Source organism: Aplysia californica, unplaced genomic scaffold (assembly GCF_000002075.1).
Source record: "Aplysia californica isolate F4 #8 unplaced genomic scaffold, AplCal3.0 scaffold00191, whole genome shotgun sequence".
In the NCBI taxonomy this organism is placed as follows: Eukaryota; Metazoa; Mollusca; class Gastropoda; order Aplysiida; family Aplysiidae; genus Aplysia; species Aplysia californica.
Genome location: NW_004797461.1, coordinates 33,659 through 57,913, shown reverse-complemented (window position 1 = coordinate 57,913; position 24,255 = coordinate 33,659). Strand labels below are relative to the sequence as shown.

Sequence of the window (24,255 nt, the reverse complement as noted above, 5' to 3'; positions counted from 1 at the left end):
CCCTCCACCCCCTAGTTCCTCTCCATGTCTAAAAAACAGAGTGGAGTGTGTCTTACATTTCACAAAATACTTTGCTCAGTTCATTTCTCAAATTCTTTTGTGTTTCATATCTTATTGGCCAGTCTGGTTAGATGAATATCTTATGCTAAGTGTGTTCTAGTCATTTCATAGTTTTGTTTTTTTTTTGTTTTTTTAGAGCTAATAGTTTGTGTTCTTCAACAACCCAGTGAATATTACAAAAATGTGTCATTTTTAACTTCTCATGCCAGAAAACAAGGCTTGATGCAGTTGTTTTTTGTCTGTTTGGGGGTTGTTTTTTTCAATAAATTTTTTTTTTTTTAACTCGGTCCGATTGCATTCATGTGTCAATAACTTGGTGGTTATCCATCATGCTTTCTATGATTTCTCATTTCTCATAATTCATGTAGAGTGCAGTATATCTTATATGATCTGCAGAATGTGTTTGCATTTCATGTACTGAGCTGTATATAACTGTAAATAGATCAGTCTGGTATATAGTTTTGCATACTAAGCATGCATGATACATGCAGACTCTTGAAAAAAATTATCTTTGCCACGTTTGACCAATTTTTACAGAATCAAATTTACACAAAGTGTCAACTTTAAGCTTTAGTTGTGTTGGATTTTAAAAACTCTCTACACATTCTATGTACACACTCCCTGGAGTACCACGTTCCTGTAAATCGTCATTTGCCACAAATGAATGTAACATTTGAATATTTTCTTCTACATCCATGTAAAAGTTTTATGCTCCCAACACGTCCATTCATAATTTGTCCCTAAATTTGTCTAACGGTACAGAATTTGACTTTCATTCTCATAAGTTCAAATTCCTCCTCCCGTCCCAGTTTTGTTTTGGCATTAATGGCGAATATCTATAGATCTTTTTTTTTACTTAGGATTTTCATTGCCCTGGTCACATGATAGGTTTGAATGAAGTATTTAATTTTCTTTTCCTTTTTTTTTTTGTAAGAGTTTTACAGCACTTGCAACACAATAAGGTCATATAAGTACCAATGATTAGAGGTGTTACAAGAGAGTAACAAACTCAGAAAAGAAGGAGGAGAGATAAGGACGTTAGATGTTTGATAGGAAAGAAAGAGCAAACCATAGCAGAGCTCCTGCCAACCACCCACTTTTCTTTTCCTCATCTCGGAGGATGTGTGTGCATACTGCACTTGTTAAAGATATTTCGTGAGGTGAAAGTGAAGACAGGGCATGCCTGTTAGCGCCAGAAACCTGGTTAAAGTGGAATGAGGAAGAAGGCACAGAACCTTGATTTTGTTGCATCGGCATTTTGTTGGATATAGTGCTGCTATTGGTGATGATAATACGATAAATGCCATTTATATAGCATAAATTCCTGCTTAAGAACAAGCTCTATGCGCTTTACAATCTATATTGAAAGAAAGTACGTATTTTTTTCCTTCTCACACGTGGGGGTGCTCTTTTCATGAACTCAGCTGGCATCATTCTGGACTCCATGGTTCAATTTCCTGTGGCTCTCTAGGAAGCTTAATGTCTCCCCAGCCTCTCAGTTTCGTCTCTGTCTCTTCCATAGCCATAACATGTAGAAAAGGGCATGGAACCCACGGGGAGCTGAGTATTGTCTTGTACTAGCTTGTGTTTCTGGCTTGTAGGAATTTTTGTTACAGCTTTCAAGCTGTTGAAAAATCATCGCTTTGAGCCCACAATTATTCCAGTTAATGACAGTGATCTGTGGAATTTCAGTTCCATTTTGTACTCCCTATTTTCGTGGCTGGAATTTTGTGACTTTTAAAGTGATTTTTAAAAAAACAGGAGAATGGAGTTAATACAAGAACGTACTCAGCTCGGGGATACCACATGAAGCCATGAGCATGGGCTTCCCCTAACCACACAATCATAAAACATTGTAGGAGGCTACAGTCCTATTGCTTCAGGGCTGTCCATAGGCTTAGTAATCACTCGTGAACAAGAGTACTGACCAAAGACATCTAAAACAAATGTTCATCTTCCGCCTGTTTTCTTTTTCTAGGGCTATTACAAATTTATAGGGTTTTTTTTTTTAGCCTAAACAAGAACTGGAGTACCTATTTGGTGTGGCAGTGTACACCCTTATTTTTTAAATTAAACTGCTCTGCATAACACTTAGTATGATTTATATAGACCACCCCATTGCTTTTTAATGCATGTATTGGGTTTTGCCTACTCTATATTTTAATCCACTTGTGATGAGCTTGGTTGTGACAATGGTTTGCTGGTGGAATGCCTATGGTCATATTCACATGTCTCTTGGTTATGACATTATATTTCCCTTATATATGAAAGTCTGCCTTGAAAGACAGTATCTGTTGCTCGCCAGTTAAATGTGGCTTCTACGCATTTCAGTATGGTGTGCTTGTGATTTTAAACTTTAAAAAATCTGTGTAACAATGTAATCACTGGTATATGAGATCCTGATTAAGAGTCTCATTGTTTATGATTTTTCATTCACCTAAAGCGGGGATGAAATCAATAGCCACTGCGTTGTGGTTGATTTGAGAAAGTTAACCAGCATTCTGAGGATCCAGTTTAAAGTCCAAGCCTGGTCCAAACATTTTCTTGTCCTTTCTGGAAAGGGATAGGCCTAATGTTCCTGTCAGAGGAATGAGAACCAACTTTGAAATGAGATCATGATCACTTGTGTCCACTGAGGTGTAGAACTATCTCCTTCTGCTTTCTCTCACATTTTTATGGCTTTGATGTTTTTGTTACAAAAACTATTTGGACAAACTATTTCAAAGTCATCGTTATGTACTCATGACTGTGGTCTGTTTCTGGAAACAAAAGCCCAGTTTTGTTTTTCTTCTCATCTATTCCTTTAACTTCAAGAGTTACCAAAAAAAAATTGGACATTTTACTAGTACTTGCCCTTATTCTAAATGTCATGTATTTTTTCAAACACTGCTGGTCTTTTGCTCAGGACAAACCTGTTTACCCCTATATTTATGACTGACCAGTTGGTCATCAATGTTCAAATGTTTTTTTAATGTAGTTACTGACTTATAGTTTGCCATGATACAGTTAACAATATTTTTTTGTAGTTGTACTGGTCTTGAGATAAGAAGTTGAGGAACACTATGAGACCGTTTTTTATATGAATGCCTTAGTACAGGATTACTAAGGCTGAGAGAGAATCTGATATAATTTCTATGAGCAATCCCGCTTTGCGTATTTCTGAAGTTACAATTATTTACATACTTGCAGCAGGTCTTAATTTATTCCTGAAATCAGCATAGAATTGGAATAGAAAAAATTCTGATAGAGTGAAAATTAATAAAGCAATCGTGTACAGTCGTCTATCCCCCATAGGCTCACACAACTTCACAATCCATTCTTTATTCATTCAGTTTACAATTTCCCTCCCTTTTTTAGGGGAACATGCAGCTTGCTGGGTGCTAGGCACATACTACTGTTTTTCACATGATAACGAAAACCAATTTTGGGGGTTTTTTCTTTTTTTTTTTTAGAACACACAGTATTTCTCTTCTGTTGCTGCAAAGACTGTTAATGACTGACTTTGGCTACTCTCCGAGTATAGTACTACACTAAAATGTTTTCTTTCATTTTTATGAGTTTAAGTGAATGAATTCTTTTGCTCAAGACCAAGCCTACTTTTTCAGCAGGTAGCTCTAACTTGTTTCTGGCAATACATATAATTATGTGGTGTTGTGAGTACTTTGTCTGTCTGTGAAACATTCACCTGTCCCACCTTATTTATCTTCTTCTGGGTCGCTGAAAATTATGGTTGGATCTATTCTATTTAGTACTAGGCCTACTCATGTCATAGGTTAAGTAGAGTATCTTGTAGGTTTGGCCTCAAATTGTTTGTATGTTTGTATGTTTGTTTGTTCGTATGTTCGTATGTTTGTATGTTTGTTTGTTCGTATGTTTGTATGTTTGTATGTTTGTTTGTTCGTATGTTCATATGTTTGTATGTTTGTATGTTTGTTTGTTTGTATGTTTGTTTGTTTGTTTGTATGTTTGTTTGTTTGTTTGTTTGCATGTTTGTATGTTTGTTTGTATGTTTGTTTGTTTGTATGTTTGTATGTTTGTTTGTTCGTATGTTTGTATGAGTAAACAGAAGCACATCAACACAATAATGGTCATTTTGTTGTGGGAAAAAGTTGGACGGACAGACAGAAACAACGGAAGGAAAGTAACGAAGCAAGACCTACCAGTGGCCAGCTCCAGCCACCCGCTGCCTCACACTGTGATGGTCTAGACCCATAGGTAACAAAGGAAATAACTGAGGGAACCAATGGGTGGTTGGCGAGTGCTCTGGTGTGGTTTGCTTCTTCTTTCCTTTCAAACATCTCCCGTCCTTATGTCCCCTTCTTCTTTTTTATGTTTGTTGCTCTCTTGTAACACCTCTAATCTTCTGGCGCTCGTATGACCTTATGCAGTTGCGAGCGCCGTGTAACCTCTACTAAAATTATATGAGGGAGCCCTCCAATCTGGTCGCGTATATAAACAGCACTTCTCCACCTCTTGAGCTGAAAAAGTACACAAGTCTAATAAGCAATTTGGAAAAAATTGTCTGTCAATTAAAGTAGTAAAATACTTGTATTTAAGAAGAGTTATCCAGCCATGATTTTTTTGTCTGCCCTGAATGTATTATATACATGTCTGCCTCAGCCCTATCTCATATAATGATATGACCTATACCGCTACAACCATACATGTAATGGCAATATTATCAATTGCTTCATCGTGAAAGTAAAAGATCTGGTTTCTCTGTACATTTCCTGAATTTTGAAAGAACGATTTTCTTGGTGTAAAAGGTATTGTACATAAGGAAAGCCTTTATTTGTTTTGTCTTTACTGGTTGGTACGATTATGTGTGTACATAATCACTTCTGAATAGTATGGGCTCGTTTAAGGAGCCTCTGAGGGATAACATATTTGAAACAGTTTGTTGGCAAACATGTACAAGAGACCACTTGTCCTCCATAACCACCAATACCTGTGAGGGGGCTTTGTGACAAAACAGATTATCTCCAATATTTGAACTCACTTCTTTTACTTTCTTCTCTTTGCTGAAAATTTTGCCACAAAATGTATTAAAATTGAAGCCAATGATTTTATATTACTACTACTATACAGTTTTGTCTTTATAGCATACAAATGGTGAATCAAGTAATCTGCTTTTTTTTTAAAGAAACAACTTATTTCACTGTTTTGTCACAAAACTCTTTGCATGTAAAATTTAGGACAATGAACTCATTTCTATTTTCCTTCCATTTAGAGAAGAAAAATAACCACTCGCCCGAGCCATTTATGTTTCTCACATTTTTTAAATTGTATTGATCGAAAACAAAAAACAATTTTGATGAAATATGGGTCCAAAAGAAACTACTTTACTTTGCTTAGGATCTATCAACATCCGATTGCTAGTGTTGAGTAAGTCTACAAAGGGTTTCATCTGTTCCTAACATATCCCCACCCCTTACAAAAATGGATTTTAATAATGTACAGTCCACTCCACTTGTAGCGAAGTCGGTTGTAAAGGTGTTCGGACGTAGTGATCTTTTTCTGTGGAACAGGCACCAATGTAACACATACTCAATAAAATTGTAACGGTTGTACCGAATTCACTACATCTATCATGACGGCTGTATTCTTATCCCCGGCCCATATTGTTTTTAGTAAAAATAAAACGGATTTAACGATGTTTCCCCCGTGGTTAGTTTTGACCTGGCATTGATGAACCCGATGATGTTTTGTAACGTTACGCCCATTCCCACAATAGTACGAGGCATCAGATAGAGCAATCTCCCTCGTGAATGATAAGCGCCGAAGCGAACACAATACTGACTCTCTCTCTCACTTCGTCTAGCGCCATGAGGGATTATTTCCCTTGAATTTTTCTTCCAACGGCTGTTGCAAACGGATATAGCAATCTTTTTTCGGGTCCCCCAACGAAATCGCTACAAGTGTAGTCGACTGTAAATATATAGCCTATATATAACATCATCGGATGGTGTTTGAAAAAAACACACAGCACCAACTATATGTACTGGCACTATTGAAGAACACAAAGTTTATGGCTGAAAGTCTTATTACTATTTCACCATAAGTCTCTTAAATACCAATTTTACACAAAAAAATTTCTAAGTCCATAATTGATAACTGTAAAGATACTTAGGAGTCAGGACCTTTGAATTATATTTCCATCTCTGATACGGCTGGATCATGTGAGCAGAAAGACTTGAAAACTCATGAAGCAACCTGAGTTTAACAACACCCTTTTGGGGATTTGAACCAGGGCCATCTGCATGAGATTCCAACTTAGCTAGTGATAGGCCCTTACACTTGATACAACCATACAAAAAAATCTCAAAATCGCCAATTGGGCGGGAAAATGCTGTTATCTTTAATTTCATTATTATGACGATCGCCTGAGTTCACCAAAATGCCTCACAAATCTTTAATTTGATGTACGTAAATCTGTTTGGCTTACAGTTCAACTAATTTCCAGTGGTGAGTCATGATCATTTAAGAGAACCTAAACTCAACTCTTTAGTTTGTCCTCTGGTCTGATAAGGACAAGTTATACTGACAGGATTCCCCAATGGGTTCACTTCTTAACCCATTTCCACCTGGGCTGCCTCCCTGAGCAGACACACCCACCTGGGCTGCCTCCAGCCACACCCACAGATCTAGGTACCCACATTAAAAGTGCAATAATTTTCCCTCTAAACAGCTACAAAATTAGCGGGGCAATGAGGGTACGAAAGTGTACGAACGGTAACTCTATAATAGTTTTTTTTTAAACTTGGAAATGATGGACTGGAGCAAGTTTTAGAGAGACATCAAGGGACTCGGATTTTTCTCGTAGTCAGGTGGCTGCCTGGGTACAAGTTTTGAGTTTTCTCGTAGGCCTTCAGCAATGAGTTAATGTTCTTTGTATGGTGTCCACAGTTGATATTGGTCCAACCACACTACAGGGCTTCCTTGTGTTTGCCAATGATTTACGAAGTTGAAACTGTTTTGCCCATGGTTCGTTTTAATATGCTCTTTTTTCATAAACATGTGCTTATGTGGTTTATCGAAAGGTGGTCTATGCATTTTTAAAGGTGTAAAAAAAAAATTTTTTAATCAGGATTTCATTTTACACAATAGCAGCAATTATTGTATGAATTTCAACATATCCCTTATCTGTTTTCTTTTCTTCTTAAAATGAAGAACAGTAAGAGTGAACAGATTAAGTACCAGTGCATGTAATATAGGACATATTATGTGTACACAGCAATTTTTTGTTTCGTAAATGTAATATTCTTTTTAACTGAATATCAGATGTGCTTTGCATATTTCATATCCTGTGGCGGTTTTTCTGTGGTTTTTGTACTGAAGTATCATTCACACTCAAATTTAACAGTTTGCTGGCGATAGTCAGAAGAGTACTTAAGTTTATCCTTATTTTGATGTTGTCTGTGATAGTGAAAAAAAAATACCAATAATAAAGCTACTCTAAATATACCTTCTCTTCTTTGTTGTTTATTTTGATAAATATTGCCCTTTTAATACATAATATTGCCCTCTGTCACTTTGGTAACTGACTGACACACCAGCCATGTTTCTTATTCTAACTGATTGCAAGACGTTTAACCCTATCTGTACACCCTGGGGTCATTTTGTACCCCCGAGGTTGTATTCTTCAAATGTTAGAATACTTCTAGTACTAGTAGTACGAAGATCTCTTTGAAACTTTCAGTCTTTCTAAAACAAATCATTTTGACAGACTGCTATGCAAAGTGTACAGATTGGATTATCGAGTAAATTTTTGGAAAGTGGTGGCACAGAGGTCCCCACGTTGTATGGATACGATAGTAAAACATGACGTATGGATAGGGTTAATCTGTTGGTACTGTAGTCTTGTCCTACAGCGTGAGGTTATTGATATTCTTGAAAAAGTAAGGCTGTCCTCTTTTGATTGCTCAATTTACTAGACTGCAGGCAGAGATTAACGTTTCCAATCCAAAATGTGTTGGAGTTTATCATGCCCTTCAAAGGACATTTCTCACCCAGTGTTTCTATCTGAGAAAGAACTTTTAAAATTTTATTGAACGCCATTTAACCTCAGAAGTAAAGGAAACTTTCAAGAAAGTAGGAAGACACCAAAGCAAATACTCACGCCCAAACGAGTGCCACCTCAGGAAAGCAAAGCAAGCCCACTCACTCCTAATTTTAATGTTGAGAAAGCTCTTGTCTATTCTGACAGGCATCATGTGACAAACCCTCTGAGGGGAGGAGCACATGTTCTAAGACACGCTGAGACACAGGAGATCAAACGTCCTCAAAGAGAGGAACCGCTCACTGGTGTCTGTGGTAGGGGCGGGCACGAGACGAGCCAAGTACTCGTTTTTCGCGAGAAACGCCCTTCCCGTCTCTGCCCGAGCACTTAACTACTGCTCGGTACCGAGACTTGATACTGATCGTTGGCTTGACATGACGAGTAACAGTAGCGAGAGAGTGAGAGGCGAGAAATGACAACGCAGACAGTGCCACCCATCACCGTGCCGTCCTGTGTGTGAAACTGAAAGGAAGGGGAGAGGGTGGCGAGACAAGGTGAGTGGGGAGTTGATCAGGGCCTAGGCCTTGGTCTCCCTACCTTCCTTCACAGCCTGCGCCAGCGCAACAGGGCAAGCCTAGTTTCTAAGTTTAGATCCCCGCCACGACCGGCCTTCCCGCAAAACGAGTTGCTCGTATTGTGGGGCGAGAACCCCCCACCCCCAAAGATCTAAATCAGGTTGAGGGGGATGTAAAAGCACATACATTAATAACAACAAAAAAAGACCTGCTTCAGCCAGACGCACAAGTAAAGATGAAAGCAAATTCATGCTAGTAAACGAAGAATAGAGATTAAATACAAATTTTGCAGTTTCTTGAAAAACTGCACAAGGCTCCCAAGAATGCAAGGGGCACTACATTCTCACACGGAAAAATGAGCAAGAACAGACAGATATAGAAATTCATTCGTACCAACTGCAGTGAGGTTACTGAACACACAGTGCTACAAATGAAACAGAGAGAGAGAGAGAGAGAGAGAGAGAGAGAGAGAGAGAGAGAGAGAGAGAGAGAGAATGAATGTTTTACGGAGCGGGTTGTCCCAGCCCGTGAGACATGTATTTACTTGGCCTAATGTCCTGTCTTCTTGTGCGTTTGCGTGAGTGCACCTTTAAGTCTAACTTTTGTAACGTCTACTGCCATTGTTAACGACCAAGACAAATTTCTCCCTGCGAGATGAATAAAGATTGTCATTGTCATTGTCATTGCTCTTAAAATCAGACACTAAGAACTTGAACAGATCACTGACATACATAAACACAAATTTAAAAATAACATCATCCAGATCTTTTTGAATGTCCACTTGAACATTTGTTTATTTTTCATCCAGGACACAGAAGTTGAGAATTTCATAAAACCAGTGCTTAATTTCTATCTAAAATCTCTTTCTTAATTTATTGAAGAACATGCTATATGCTAGTAAATGATTTCTTTGTTGCAGTTTTCCATCAAACACATTGAAATCTGCTTGTTGAAGAGCCTTCAAGTAGTGGTCACACACAGCCTGCAGATACAAACAATCAGCATTTTATTACCTGGTAAAGAAATCACCAAAAAAGTACAAGGATTAATAATACCAATAAATTATAATTCTGTAGAATATGACATTTAGTTCACAAAAACAGTCAGAGTACAAAATCAACTGGCTTGACAATGGACAGAAAGGGTGTACCTGGCTCGAAAAAGAAAATCAATTTTTGTGGTAATCTACAGTGTTAGTGTTCTTATTTAGAAATCAAGTTCTAGAGCCTCTAGAACATCCATATTTCCTCAAATTTCTCTTCTTTTGCTACTCAACACTGAAAAGTGGTGTGCAGTGATTCACACAAAGCCAACTAACATAACTCTGGGTAGAAGGAGATGTTGGCTTTGTGCATCACTGATGGGAGGGGTGGAGGTGGGGCAGGTGAGGTGGGGGGAGAAGCTTCATTCACAATGTAATTGTGTTGACATGATGTTGGGTGATCTGTTTTGTGTCCTGATTGTTGAAACTGATGAAAGCACACTGACAAACTATTCCAATGAAGTATCAGTACAGTTTATACATGTATAACATTTTATTTGGTCACAGCAGAAAATGGCTGATAGAAAAACTAAGACCCAAATGTTTGCTCCAGAAAAGAGAAGCATATCGAAAAAAAACTGTCATAAAGTATTTTTTAAAAAGGACTGATAGTTACCATAAATCAGTCCTTGGCGAAGGTGAAGCACCTAACTGCTACATCATACACACTTATTCCACAATTGTGTATGACTGCACACACCACCTGCATTTGTGCACACTCAGGTAATACTGACACATAATTATTCTTTCACATGCATAAGTACATATAACTAGACCTATTAATTATCCAGGCATGTGAATGGTCATGAAATGCACACAAAGATATCAAAGGAAACCAACACTAGAAAATGCCACCAGAGTATAAAAAAAAAATAAAATGCAGCAAAACATTGCTTTGGATTAATAAATAAACTTGAGAAACTCACCGCATTCAAAAAGACTGTATAACATTTATCGGGCAAGTCTGAACGAAGAGATCTTGCCTGAAGGAAGCAAAAAAAAGAGTATCGTTTTATAAACAAAAAAATATTAGTTGTGATATGTCTTCCATAAGCCGAAAGTAGAAAATATTATGATGCTTTCAGCCATTAAACAACATCAAATGAATCACAGAGGACTACCACATGAAGATAATAACTTTTACTTTTAGTAAGAGTTTTACGGAACTTGCAACACAATAGGGTCATACAAGAGCCGAAGATTAGAGGTGTTACAAGGGAGTAACAAACACAAAAAAGAAGAAGGGGAGATAAAGACGATAGGTGTCTGATAGGAAAAAAGGAGCAAACCACACCAGAGCACGCGCAAACCACCCACAGATATTAACTTTGCCACGTTCAAAGATCTAGTACACTGGAAGGCAAGGTCACCAAACGATGGCCAGATCTGGCATGAGAGGTCAGTTTCTCCTGCCATGCCATCATGTGTGAAGTGAAGAAAAAAACAAAACAAACTAGGAAAATGTCTTTGTGACATGCTTAGGACATGGTCACCAAACTCACCAAAATAATCTTATCATTTGTGTCACAACACTGTGGATGGTATCCAGAGCTCACCAATTTTTTGGCATATAGAGTTGAAGTCATCCTAAAGCTTGTTTATTTGTCATGTTTATAATGAAAAATAAATTACCTATTTACCTTGAAGTCTAGACATTTGTGACTGAAGAAGGTAGGGGTCAGCCGGTGACAGAGATAACGTTAGTCAGAAAATGGCCAGCAAAGTTTGGTGACTACATTTTTTTGTGCTTTTGATCAACGTTTTTCTATAAAATCCACCCAGAAATGTGATTTTAAGGTGCTGAGTGCCTCTTTCAAAAAACTGCCTTAACTGTATAAGTTTGCAGCAGTAATAGGATCACATATTTGAAAGAGACAACCAAGTTTTAAAAAATATTAATCCTAATAAAACCATAAAATTAAAAATCAAACATTTTTTTAAAGTTTTCATAATAGTTTTTTAGTTTTAGTGATAGTTTTACAGCACTTGCAACACAATAAGTTTATATAAAAGTCGAAGAATAGATGTGTTAAAAGAGAGTAACATACACAAAAAAGAAGGAGGAGAGATCAGGACGATAGATATTTGATAGGAAAGAAGGAGCAAACCACACCAGAGCACCCGCCAACCACCCAAAATCAAACATTTCACAACAGAACTTCTACAAAAAGGACAAACAGTGCATACTACTGTCTTAGGGTGCTCAAATTCATTTGAGGAAATGGTTACCTTTTCCAAATGTTGATGGGCCACACTGGCTATATCAAATATGACGTCTTTTACTGGTTGAGCATCTTTTCCTCTTATCACGTCCTCTTGAGATACCTTATGCTGAAAAAAAAAAATACAGACAGTTAAATTTTGTAGTGCCATCTAAATATAATGTCAGCACTTTCATTAGCAATTCCTCACCTCTGTAGTAAATAGTGTCTACTGTGTAATAGTTAGGACTTTCAAAATTAATGTAAAAGATATGGGTTAATTATTATATCAAGCATTTTTGTTTTCCTCCTGAAATGCTGTGTCTCATTCAGCCTGGATTGGCCCTGAAAGGCAGGGTTGAAGAAGTATGCTACCTAAACAATCTAAACTGAGTTGACAGAGGCATGAAATATTAACAATCATTTACAACCACAGACAAAAAAACCCATATTAACTCAGATATGATCTTTCAAAGGAATGAAAACAGTGTCATTTAACCATCAATGGAATTAATCTGTGACATTCCCAACCAGTCTTCACTACTAAATTGGAGAAAATCCATTGCATGTACATCAAAATTCAACTAGCCGATAACACACAACGAGCTGATTGGGAAGCTGACATCTATTTGGCAAAGGGCTCTCTTCTCAGTCAGACTTACAACATCTAGAACAAGGAGTCAGCCAGTTCATGCACCAGAAATCATGTTCCATGTAACTCTTTAAACCCCATCGGACGCAGGGAGCGTCCAGTACTACTGACAACTGTTTCCTTTTATTTAGTGCTAGTTTTTCCTTTTGAAAAAACTATTTCTGATCAAGTTTTTTTTTAGTAATGACTAAGCCTTTGTTCCTGCCATTTAGAAGTTGTAGGTAAGCTTTCGGGGTTATAATGAGACATAGTGCATCCGGTTTAGGTGGCTGAAGAAAAAACTCCAGGAAAAGGAGGAAAAAACTCAGGTTTTAATGAGTTAATACTTTACAGTAAACTGTTTTAACAATCATCACCTTAGCCAGTATCTCCATGGGCAAGAGCACAGATCTCCTAGCAGCGTGATATGGCACAGCCCTCACCAAGGTGACCAGCCCCTGAGCCTTGCCCAAGTGACTGGCAGCATGATCTGCCTGAACATTCTTGATGCCTTTACGATGGAAAAGAAAGAAAGCAATAAAAGGTCTTTTATTCCTACTTTCGAAAAAATTTTCTCATCACACACGTACCTGCAAAAACAATAGAGATGTTAAAAAAAAAATATATGACATTTAATCAGAGAAAACAACTTTAGAGGTGTTTTTAAACTTTTAAAGAGGATTCAGCTTCATATTGGTTTTTCAAAATTTCATCTACTTTGTGGGGAAAAAATGTAAGCGACATTTACCCTCACAGTAGCTGAACAACATGGGAATAAAGCCCGAGCACTGACTTTCACCCCAAGATAATGGATACTAACACAGCAATATAAGCTTTAACACTTTGCCCCCATGGGACGCTGATCGGTGACCATAAGAAGTCGTTTCTTTTCCACACGAGATGCCGATGTGAAAAAGCGTGTACCGTACCTGGTCCGAAGGGACAAGTGTCTCTACCAACTCAGAGAAGATGCAGATTGTCTGAGGGCAATACCAAGAAAGTGTGCTACACATGCCCCTCCTGTCCTGGCTCAAAACCCTAGTGATCCTTTCTGAACCTGGCTTGTTACAGGAGGTTTCTCAAGGCCCTGTTTGATAAAACTCGTGGGCACCACCTCTCAAATCGCTTAACACAGTTCAAAAGAGGTAATAAACCCATATCAAACTACTACTACAATAGTATAAACACTATAAAAGGCTAAGAAGCTGTGATAATCAGGGGACAAGAATTTAGACACCCTTAATAGATCATTTTTCTGTTATATCCCTACTTATAAACCACAGAAGCAAGAACTATAACAGCTTTCTATTTTTGAAACAGCGAATTTGGTCTCCCATTTAAAAAAAACAACAACTCTACAATGAAGAGAATATCATTTATACACTGTAGTTCCAACAACCATTGTACTGTGAATCAAATACATGTTTTGGGGAAATGGTTAAAAAGAATTTTAAAAACTATGTTTTTAACAATAAACAATTCTACCAAGTTGTCATGAACTATGACAGCAAACAGATTTTGCATCATCTATTTTAAAAAAGTATTCTGCCTTAAAACCTGATAAATATATAGGCTTACACATAATTTCAACTTAATAAAGTTCGTCCATAACACTTTGCCTCTACAAGACGCCGATCGGCGCCGGTGTGATATAGCATGTTCCGCACCTGTATCCTGGTCAGTGGAGATGAGTGTTGCGCACTCTGCATGCTGCGTGGGTTGAAAGTGTTATTACATGCTGCGTGGGTTGAAAGTGTTATTACATGCTGCGTGGGTTGAAAGTGTTATTAAATGCTGCGTGGGTTGAAAGTGTTATTAAGTCCTTTTCACAATGTCAAAAGGTGCAACAAACACTGCCCACCATCATTCGAAAAAAGAGTTAATTCAGTAACTGCAGAATGAAATTTGGCCACATCAAATGAGAAAGCAATAAAAAGATTTTAATTCACTCTTTACAAACCTGAGCATTCCAAGAGAAGGTAAGTAAGAGAGGAATTTGAGTGTTCTGCATATTCCTCGGCTTCTTTTATAGACAAGAAGGAATCCCTGTTCAATTGCAATGCCTGAAAAAGACAGAAAGAAGTGAATAAGGCAACACAGAACCAATCATAAAGGAAGAAAATGCTTATACAGAAAAATAGTAAGATGATGGAGTAGGATGATCTAATATAAATGAAATATCATCTCAAATTTATCTGTCTTTGATATTTAAGATATAACCTTCAATTTTAAAATCTCAAGAAAAGTGTCTCATAAGGAAAAAATATTTAAATTAATACTCTATGGAGATATTGAGAGTAAGAAAATATGATTACGCCATAATCGTTTTATCAGATGTGCAGATTCCTTTCTTTTTTTCAAATTGTGAGTTGTTGATCATAATAATTTTTTTCATGTCCAAATGGGTATCTATATACTTGCTTATTGCAAGAGTGGATTATCATCAAAGTACAAGTATGTCGTCTTTTAACATTCTTTTGAATTGTGAATGTGTTTGCCATACCTATTTAATTATTGTAATACATGACGAGTATCTCATCGAGATGAAAATGGACAATGTAAATGCTATTCATCATTATCATTAAACAGAAATGGGTAACAGGAGTAAGAAAGAAGTGGGACAAGGAAGTTGTGGCAAGACAGAAAAAAACAAAAAAGGCTATGGGACAAGATATATAAGTGAGACCTATCTTTTAACAGTTACTAACAATGACTGAGGTACAACATTCAGGTAATTTCATCTTCCCATAGCCTTATGTTCAAGACATCATTTTTGTGACAATGTAATCATGTCGAATTAGTTACAATCACATTCTGGGGGCAACAGAAACTTTGAAAATAAGTAGAACGAGTAGACTATATGAGAACACCCACTAACCACTCACAGTTCCAAGATAAAGGGACAAATAGAAAAAGAAAGAAAAAAAAGACACCATATTGTATCTGAGGATGGGAGGGGAAATATCCCAATATTCAAACTGCTATTCCACTATAGGTGTTTTTTATTTTTTCAAAATAGCAATCGTTTCACAAGTAATAAATATTTAAACATTGTTGAACCATGGTTTCAATATCACAAGCAGAGGAAATGAAAATCACAGGGTGAAAGGATTCAAATTTTTTGTAATGCCTCTATCTTTTACAAAATGAACAGACAGACATCATATCTATTAATTATTTAGTTCAAATTAATGTGTTCTCAACACCTACCCTGGCCTCCACTATACGCTCCATCCAGCGCTTAGACAGCTTGTAGAAACCACACACCTAAGAGGGGGGGGGGAAAACATAGACAAGTGCTCTGTGTGAAAATTATCTTGAACAAATACATTAAAGTAAAGTCAACATTTTTTACACCGACATACAGATAGCATTCAAATTGTGCTCTTAATACTCTTCAATTTCATGTTCATTTTTTAAAATATATGCAAGATAATTTTCATGTATACAAAGAGAGAGAGGGGGGGGGGGGGGGCACATTCACCACAACCTTAGGGAATATACTGCTCTGCTCAAAGATTAGACTGAAAACAGACAGATTAAGTCGATTTGCTTGTGACCAAAGAGATTTTTTGTTCTCAGACATGCAAAGTTGTTTCAGGGTTTGTGCCCAGAAAAAAAAAATTTTTGCAGAGCTGAACAATCATCTTATTTGTTGTAGTAAAAGTTTCACAGCATCTACAACACAATTAAGTCAAATAAGGGCCGAAGATAGGAGGAGTTACAAGAGAGTAACAAACACAAAAAAGAAGGAGAAGAGATATGGACAGTAGATGTTTGATAGACAAAAAGGAGCAATCCACACCAGAACACCTGCTAACTACCCACAAAATCATCTTCAACTCTTTGAGTCTAGCCACTGGTACACTGGTGGCGTCTAAAATTGCCCGTATGCCTAGCCACCGGGTACACTTATAATATGACTTATACGTGTTGCCGGTGCCGTGAAACTCTTACTAAAACTTAATAAAAACTAATCACATATATTTCACTTATATTTATTCCTCCAAAACATTTTGCTGTTCACCACATCATAGCCTACTGAATAACTGTGCCAGAAGTAGGAGGAAAAATTGGTGCCATTAAACAAATCAGTTCATAATAATTTTCAACTGCTTTCAAACCAAAGTGTATCATACTGACCCCAGCAAGTTCCACAGCCACAGGTGTCTGGGGAGGGTCACCCTGAAATATTAGAAAAGAGAATAAATCTTGGTGTCTTCAGAAAAGTGTCACCTGTGATGATTAAAACGCTATACATAATAATATCACTCTGGAAAAAATTACTGACTCTTTTGATTGTCAGCAAGTGAATTCTCATGCATTGTGGCATGTACAGGCACAATCTTTTCTTAATATTCTCTTTTTTTCTGAGTGCAAAAGCAGCGGAAAAAAATCCCTGAACCCGAGCCTCCGATGCGCGTGCGTGTGTGTGTGTGTGTGTGTGTGTGTGTGTGTGTGTGTGTGTGTGTGTGTGTATGTGTGTGTGTGACGTGCGCGCGTGTGTGAGTGTGTGTGTGTGCATGCATGAGGGTGTGCATATGTGTTATTTGTGTGTGTGTCTGTGTGTGTATGTGTATGTATGAGCTGTGAGGTGGGTGTGAGCAGCGGGGGAGGGGGTGTTGTTGTTGTGATAGGCACATTGTAACAACACCCTCAGGTGACAAGTGTATTGAAGCATTGACACTTATTTGCGCAAGATAAAGTCGTTTCCGCATCCGATGCGGACATTGGGGATCGCCTTGTTAGTGAGACATCTTCCTGGCATATTGTGGTAGGGTGGCCAGTTCCTTTCCACGCCGCCTTTACTTCCCCAACTCGAAGTCAGGTACCCATTACTGCTGGGTGGGCAGGAAGGGGCGAAAAAAATTTGAGTCCGAACTGAGGCTTGAACCCAGACTTTCAACTTCGGAGACGTGAGCACTAATGGCTCCGTCATGGCACCCTCAAATCCTATTTGCACAGACATCCACTAAATAAAGGGATAGCCCAGAGTTAAAAGTCACATCTGTGCTGCTTCTGCAATGTGCTAGACAACTTAGAGCTTTTTTAGGAGTAGAGACTGATAGTGAAATGCAGACAGCTTTCTTTCCTGAAAAAAATTATTAAAATGAGACAACTACGTTCTGTACCTGAAATATTCGACTCATTGAGTCTTTCCAGAACTGCATTCTCATGAGGCCTATGGTCTTGTCTGACACAACATCCCGTACCTGAAAGAAAAAAAAACAACAACAAAATTTGCTAGCGAAAGCAAGGCTTTGGCATTACTTTTACAATTTACATTCAAACAGGAAGAGGTTTTTTTTAATGAAGATTTTTTAACTTTTAATGGTTTTTAGAAATAGCTGACTGAGGATAAATTTCTCCTCACTTTTGTATGTTTGTTGTATTTTGTTTGATATTTTAGTTGAAAAGACGGGCTAGAATTGTCATTTGTTTCAGTAAGAAAAAAAACAAAAGAAAAAAACTGCAAAATCAATCAACCAATTAACCACATACTCCATATTCCTTACTCAATTTCAGAAACATTCAACTTCCCAATACTATTACAGATCTTGCAAGATACTTGAATTGGTGTCTGTGAAAGAGTGTCTGTGATCAGCCATATATAAATTGACAGGGAGTCTCTTTCATGTTTCATTTAATATGCATCATGTGAAAAAGTAACAGAAACATTCACATAAATTAAAAGACACAATCCAATCATCAGTTTGTTGTGGGAAATAAGAAGAGTGAACAAAGACGCATTGATTTGGGTAACCAAGAGGGCACCTGTTTGGCCATAAGAGGATCAATTTAACATGAGGTGTACATTTTATTTTGATGAGCTTTTTAAAAACAGTGAAATGATTTCTCCTTTAAATTGAGAATAATGTTTTCTTGAAAGATTTTTCTGCTTGGTGCAAGGTTTTTACTGTATCAATCAGACTTGAAACTCAGTTCTTTCTCAGAATTATTGTCTGTAAAGTGAATCCCACAAACTGTTGGAGCAATAACAATCAGTTTAAACAACTTTATAATATTATATTATGGCAAACTATGTTCAAAGTAAGATACCTGAGCGAGTTCAACATTGAAGGCTCGAAGAGCAAAAGCAGCCCTCTGTACATTCTTGGGGAGAAGCAAAGTGGCCAGGTAGTTTTCATAATCACTCTTCCTGCATGGATAAAAAACAAAGCAATTATATTATAGTCATGTCATAAGCCGTACACTATACCGTGACTGTGGTATGACCAACAGAATTATATTCTATTTAGTCAGCAAGTGCTGAGATTGTAACACAGCCATCGAATTTCCAAGCTTGAACAAGTTTAATTACTCCCCTGAAATTCTTCTCATATTTATTGACAGCATCAATCAAGCAACAGTGCATAGTGATATAATGTCACATTTTGACTCTTCAACTTCAATCTACTCAGTTACGAAATAGGCCAATCTAACATGGAAAGGTGCATCGGTGTTCTAATGTTTCACGGATGATTTCTGCACATTAATCTCTCTCTCTCTCTCTTTCACACGCATGATACACACGAGTCTTTGCCGAAAGTAAAAAGGTGGGGTACCCGAGTGTAACAAATGAGGCCCCTAAACTACTTTTATATTTATATATATTTATTTAATGGCTGTCGTTATTCTCACCCGGGGTGAGAACAGTATCCATTTCATTCTCACCCAGTCTGAGAATACAAAGGATTTTTATTCTCGCCTTAGTGTTGAGAATTGAGAAGACGTTCAAGGCGTGAGACCGAAACTGTGAAATCCCAGCCTACTTAATGTATTCATGGGTCAAAATGGACATCATGTGACTCAGCCTTGTTGTGATTGGCTGCAAACCACCCGATCGTGCGATTCGCAGCCTAAAAACAAATTAGTTTTTGTATGTCACCGACAGAGTCAATCCGTTCGTGCAACGATGGCCGCTTTGCGCCCTCAATTTGGCTAGCCCCGACTACCCGGTAGGCCCGTCCCGACCCGATCGCGTGTATGTGCCCCCCCTCCCCCCCTATTACACTAGAGACTACAGACAATCAGTGTGAACTCATTTTACTTTGAGAATACAATATGCATCTAAAACATCTAGATTAGATCTAATTCAAACTGTAACTTGGCAATTACAATGAGAAGGTTAGAATCTCGACAGAGGGTCCAAGTTCAAGTGAATTGTGAATAATTAGTTCTAGATATTTAGATCTAGAATCTAGATCTAGATATAGATCTAGAAATCTAGTACTAGATCTAGTAGATTATAATCATAATGATTTTATCTCTAGAGATCTATGCAACCTAAGATCATGTTCTATCTGAGGCCATGATACCTACCTCACAAGATCAACACAATATTCAATGTTAGATTTATTCTGGCTTTGCACTGGGGCAGATTTAGAGGCAGAAGTGTGAAGAAGGTGGTGCCCACTAAAAAATGATCTGTGCTTTTCCACGAGCTTGTTGAAACGTCTCCTCGCGTACGTGTTTATGTTTACTGAAATGCATGGCCTGCAGCTGCCAATCATGTTTGGGATGTCCACATGGACTAACAGTGACCTTGGTGATTTAATTACAGTCAATCTCCTTCAGTCCGTTTACTTGAAATTGTGTTTTCATCAAGAGACTTTCGTACTGAAACGCAGCACAAACAATGTTTTGAGTCTGCTAGGCCTACAGCAGCTAGCTATGGTAGGGCAGGCATCCGGTGTGGCAATGTACACAACGGAAATTATGCCAGGATTTTGCAAACATTTCAAATACGGTACGAGTAGTGCGAGTGCGAATTCTGGACAGGCTTCTTAATGTTAAGTTTTAATATATATAACTGATTTTTTAAAAGATTATAATGACCACAGTCCATGTAATTTATTTCTCTTTGACACGTTTATATGAATGAAAGGACACAACATGAAATTATTGATCTTTTTCATCTTCCCTGTAACTTGTTCCTATCAAAGAAAGTTTAGAAAGAACCAAAATTGAAAATCTCCGACTGAAGATCACGGTATAAGGCCCTAGGCTATTGACAATCATGAAAGCGCTTGTATATCAGTTAATGTGAACATTCTTTTTTAATTTAAGCTCTCGGATTGACAACCATGAGGTCGCGGGGTTCGAATCCCGACCGACGTGACGTGACCGACGTACCGTCGTTAGTGTCCTTTGGAAAGGCACACGCGAAATATTCCTCACTTCACTGAATTCACCCAGAGGTGCAAATGAATACATATTATTATTGTTGACGGCTCTGAGAAAAGCGGCTGCGGACAAATGGGATAGGGAAGATGCATTATTATGTGCTGCAGTTATGACAAAATCATGGACACAAAAGTAAATTAATTGTCACCCTTTGACAATGATTTAAATGTCCTCCACATTAAATTTTGAGGAACCTCGCGTGAGCCTAGAACAAACCAGCGAACAAAGCAAGAAAAAGAGTTGTTAGAGACCTTTGCTGGGCTCAAAGCATGTAGGCTATCAATTAGCTGGATTTGCAGGTTAAAAATTGGAGCAATACGTGTGTTTATGTGTGTGTTGGGGAGGGAGGCCATGGGGTGGGTATGGTAATACTATTACCCGGTACTGCCGTGGTGGGTAGCCTATGCCTATAAAACTCGAGATCATTATATTATTCTGGGATTTCAGATGAGGTAACCTTTGGTGTCTGAGCTCTATTTTCAAGCAGCCTATAGCACTCCAATTGAAGATATATCTATCACTTTGATACAATATGTGAGGCAGCGTGGTGGAATCAGGCTCTCGTCAATTTTTGGGCATGTAGAGTTATTGGTATATTCTTAAAGCGTATTAACTTGTCTTTATTTGGATTTAAAAAATATCCATTTATCTTTGATACAAGTCGAGATATTTGCGAAAGAAGGAAGTGGGGGTCACCTGTTTTCAGAGGTAAAATTAGTGAGAAAATGACCGCCACAGATTAGTTATTTCCTTAGCTTAAGAGTCCGTGGTAACTGAAAATTTACTTTTTTGTGCCTTTAATCAACACTTTTCAGAAAAATCCAGCCAGAAATGAGTTCTTTAATAGGCATGAAAGATGTTCAGCAAAAAACAAATATTTTATAAAAATTCACAAACCTGCGGAAAAATGCAAGTTTCTTCACTTTGATTATTTTGACGAGAGCCTGATTCCACCACGCTGCCTCATATATTGTCTTCCTGATATCTGTCTGTCTGTCTGTCTGTCTGTCTGTCTGTCTGTCTGTCTGTCTGTCTGTCTGTCTGTCTATCTGTGTGTCTGTCTGTCTGTCTGTCTGTCTGTCTGTCTGTCTGTCTCTCTCTCTCTCTCTCTCTCTCTCTCTCTCTCTCTCTCTCTCTCTCTCTTTCTCTCTCTCTCTCTCTCTCTCTCTCTGTCTATTCATGGCCTTGATAAAAAATGTTTCACACATGGCCATGTGATTTTTACTTAATCATCTTTGCCAGACATAATGTAACTTCGCATATCCGAACTTGCTGCCATTTATTGGAGTTCTCAAGAGTGATACTATTAATAATTTATTGATCGTTTTAGTTTCAATCTGATGTGACGCATGGCTTCATAGAAGTTTTTAATGTGGGTGGTTGGCGGGCGCTCTGGTGTGGTTTACTTCTTCTGTCCTATCAAACATCTATCGCCCTTATCTCTTCGGCTTCTTTTTAATGTCTGTTACTCTCTTGTAAAACCTCTAATTTTCGGCACCTCTATGACCTTACTGTGTTGCAAGTGTCGTTAAACTCTTAAATAATTAAACTAAAAACTAGACTTGGCCTTCATCAGGTCTGCGACTGATTGTAGCCTATAATTAATACCCTATGTAGGCCTATCCCCTCTATTTCTTTGGCAATGGAGAGTCCTTGCTTTGCTGCCACGGCCTGTTGGGATGATACATAATGTACTATTGATACATTCGCCTACGGACGAGTTGATGTCGTCAGGGGATTAAGTTTAAAGTTTAAAGATCAACTCATCCGAAGTTCAACTTAACCGTTGGGATATGTAAAGAAGAAGATGCAGGGACCCCAAAAAAAAATATATCAACATAATTAACCGAAGATCAACTCAAACAAGTTCAACGCAGCGGAGTCGACTGTAATTTTTATAATAATATTATGTTGGCATTATGCATTGCTTTCATTTTCTCTGTCTGTCGCCTGGCGAGTGAGCGTTATTTAAAGGCAACCCTCAGGCGCCAGCTGCGTTTGACTGCGATATATTACGTTTGAAATTAAAGCACGGGTGGCAGCAGAAACACTAAATTCCCTCTTCAAGATTTCCAATTCCCCAAATCTTAACTCTTTAAGAACGCGTCAGACACATCTATCCGACCAATAACACATCAAAGTCAGTGTTGTGGCACATTTCAAGCCCACACACACACAAACCAGAAACACAACATTGGACATTTCATAGTGATGTAACTGTTGTTGCCTGCCTTTTTAAGTTTCAGAAACAGAAAACAGAATTGGACAATTTGTATAGATATAACGAAGTTAAGCTTTTTCAAGCATTCGAATGGGCAGGATTAGCGTTTCCAATGAGTTAATGGTCACGATAGAATACAATATAATACCCTTGCTGCATAAGTCTAGGGTTGTACACACATCATTAATTGAATTGATAATTTGGTTTACTACGATGTAAATATGAAAAAGATTCCCATCGACTAAAAACGCAGTGTATTTCCATTGCTTTGTGGTTTCTTAGGAGACTGCTAAGAGTATCGTGGAAGGAAAAGAAATCAAATGAGGTAGTGCTTGATGAAGCCCACGTGGGACGCTCAATGTTAAAAACAATCAGGAAACGACAAATGCTGTTTTTGGGACAAATAAATAGACATAAGTGAGGCAACGTGGTGAAATCAGGCTCTCGTCAATTTTTGGGCATGTAGAGTTATTGGTATCATCTTAAAGCTCGTTTACTTGTCTTTATTAGGATGAAAAAATATTCATTTATCTTAAAAATACAAATCGAGATATTTGCGAATGAAGGAGGTGGGGGTCACCTGTTTTCAGAGGTAATATTAGTGAGAAAATGACAGCCAAAGATTAGTTATTTCCTCAGCTTTCGAGTCCGTGGTAACTGAAAATTTACATTTTCTGTGCCTTTAATCAACATTTTAAAGAAATATCCACACAGAAATGAGTTTTTTAATGGGTATGAAAGGTGTTGAGCCAAAAAAACAACAACAACAAATAATTCATAAACCTGCGAAAAAATGCGTTTCTTCACTTTGATTAATTTGACCAGAGCCTGACTCCGCCACGCTGCCTCCCAAAGGGTCTTGAACATCTAGCTCTCACTGGCAAATTGAGGGCAAGCGAGGCAGGGGTAGGCCCAGAACAACATACTCAGGGAACCTAAACAAATGGGTACGGTAACAGGGAAAGATCCACCCGTGTGGTTCTCGGGGCCCTGTCCAAGAGACAGGGGAGCAAAGAATAGGACCACTGTATCCGTACCGCGCATGTCGTACAAGGCGACTAAGGTCGGTTGGGCAAAGGCTTAGCGGCCCTTTCCCGAAAAACAAAAGCAGCTACAAAAACATCAACAGCAAAAACAACACGACCGCCAGTTCTGGAAGTTGGAGGACCTTCATCACCGAGGAGAGGGGAGAATAGGGAGTGTAGAATGACGCAGGGTGGTGAAAGCCGGAAGGAAGCCACCAAGCCGAGAAACCTCCTGTCGACCAGAAAAACCACCAGACTTGGCACCTGGAATGTTCGTACAATGTACGAGGCAGGGAAGGCACTGCAGGTTGCAA

General features: G+C 38.1%; 1 protein-coding gene across 1 annotated transcript; it reads right to left on the bottom strand.

Moving 5' to 3' along the window:
• Positions 1–9,396: 9,396 nt before the first annotated feature.
• Positions 9,397–20,222, bottom strand: LOC101860098 (NADH dehydrogenase (ubiquinone) complex I, assembly factor 6). The gene is made up of 10 exons (XM_005098695.3): positions 19,832–20,222; positions 18,569–18,668; positions 17,641–17,721; positions 16,652–16,693; positions 15,719–15,775; positions 14,469–14,571; positions 12,886–13,019; positions 11,906–12,007; positions 10,603–10,659; positions 9,397–9,616 (listed from the first exon to the last, which is right to left on the bottom strand). Exons 1-10 carry the CDS (start codon positions 20,020–20,022, stop codon positions 9,488–9,490), a joined length of 996 nt encoding a protein of 331 aa, XP_005098752.1. The 5' UTR covers positions 20,023–20,222; the 3' UTR covers positions 9,397–9,487.
• Between the last annotated feature and the right edge of the window lie 4,033 nt (positions 20,223–24,255).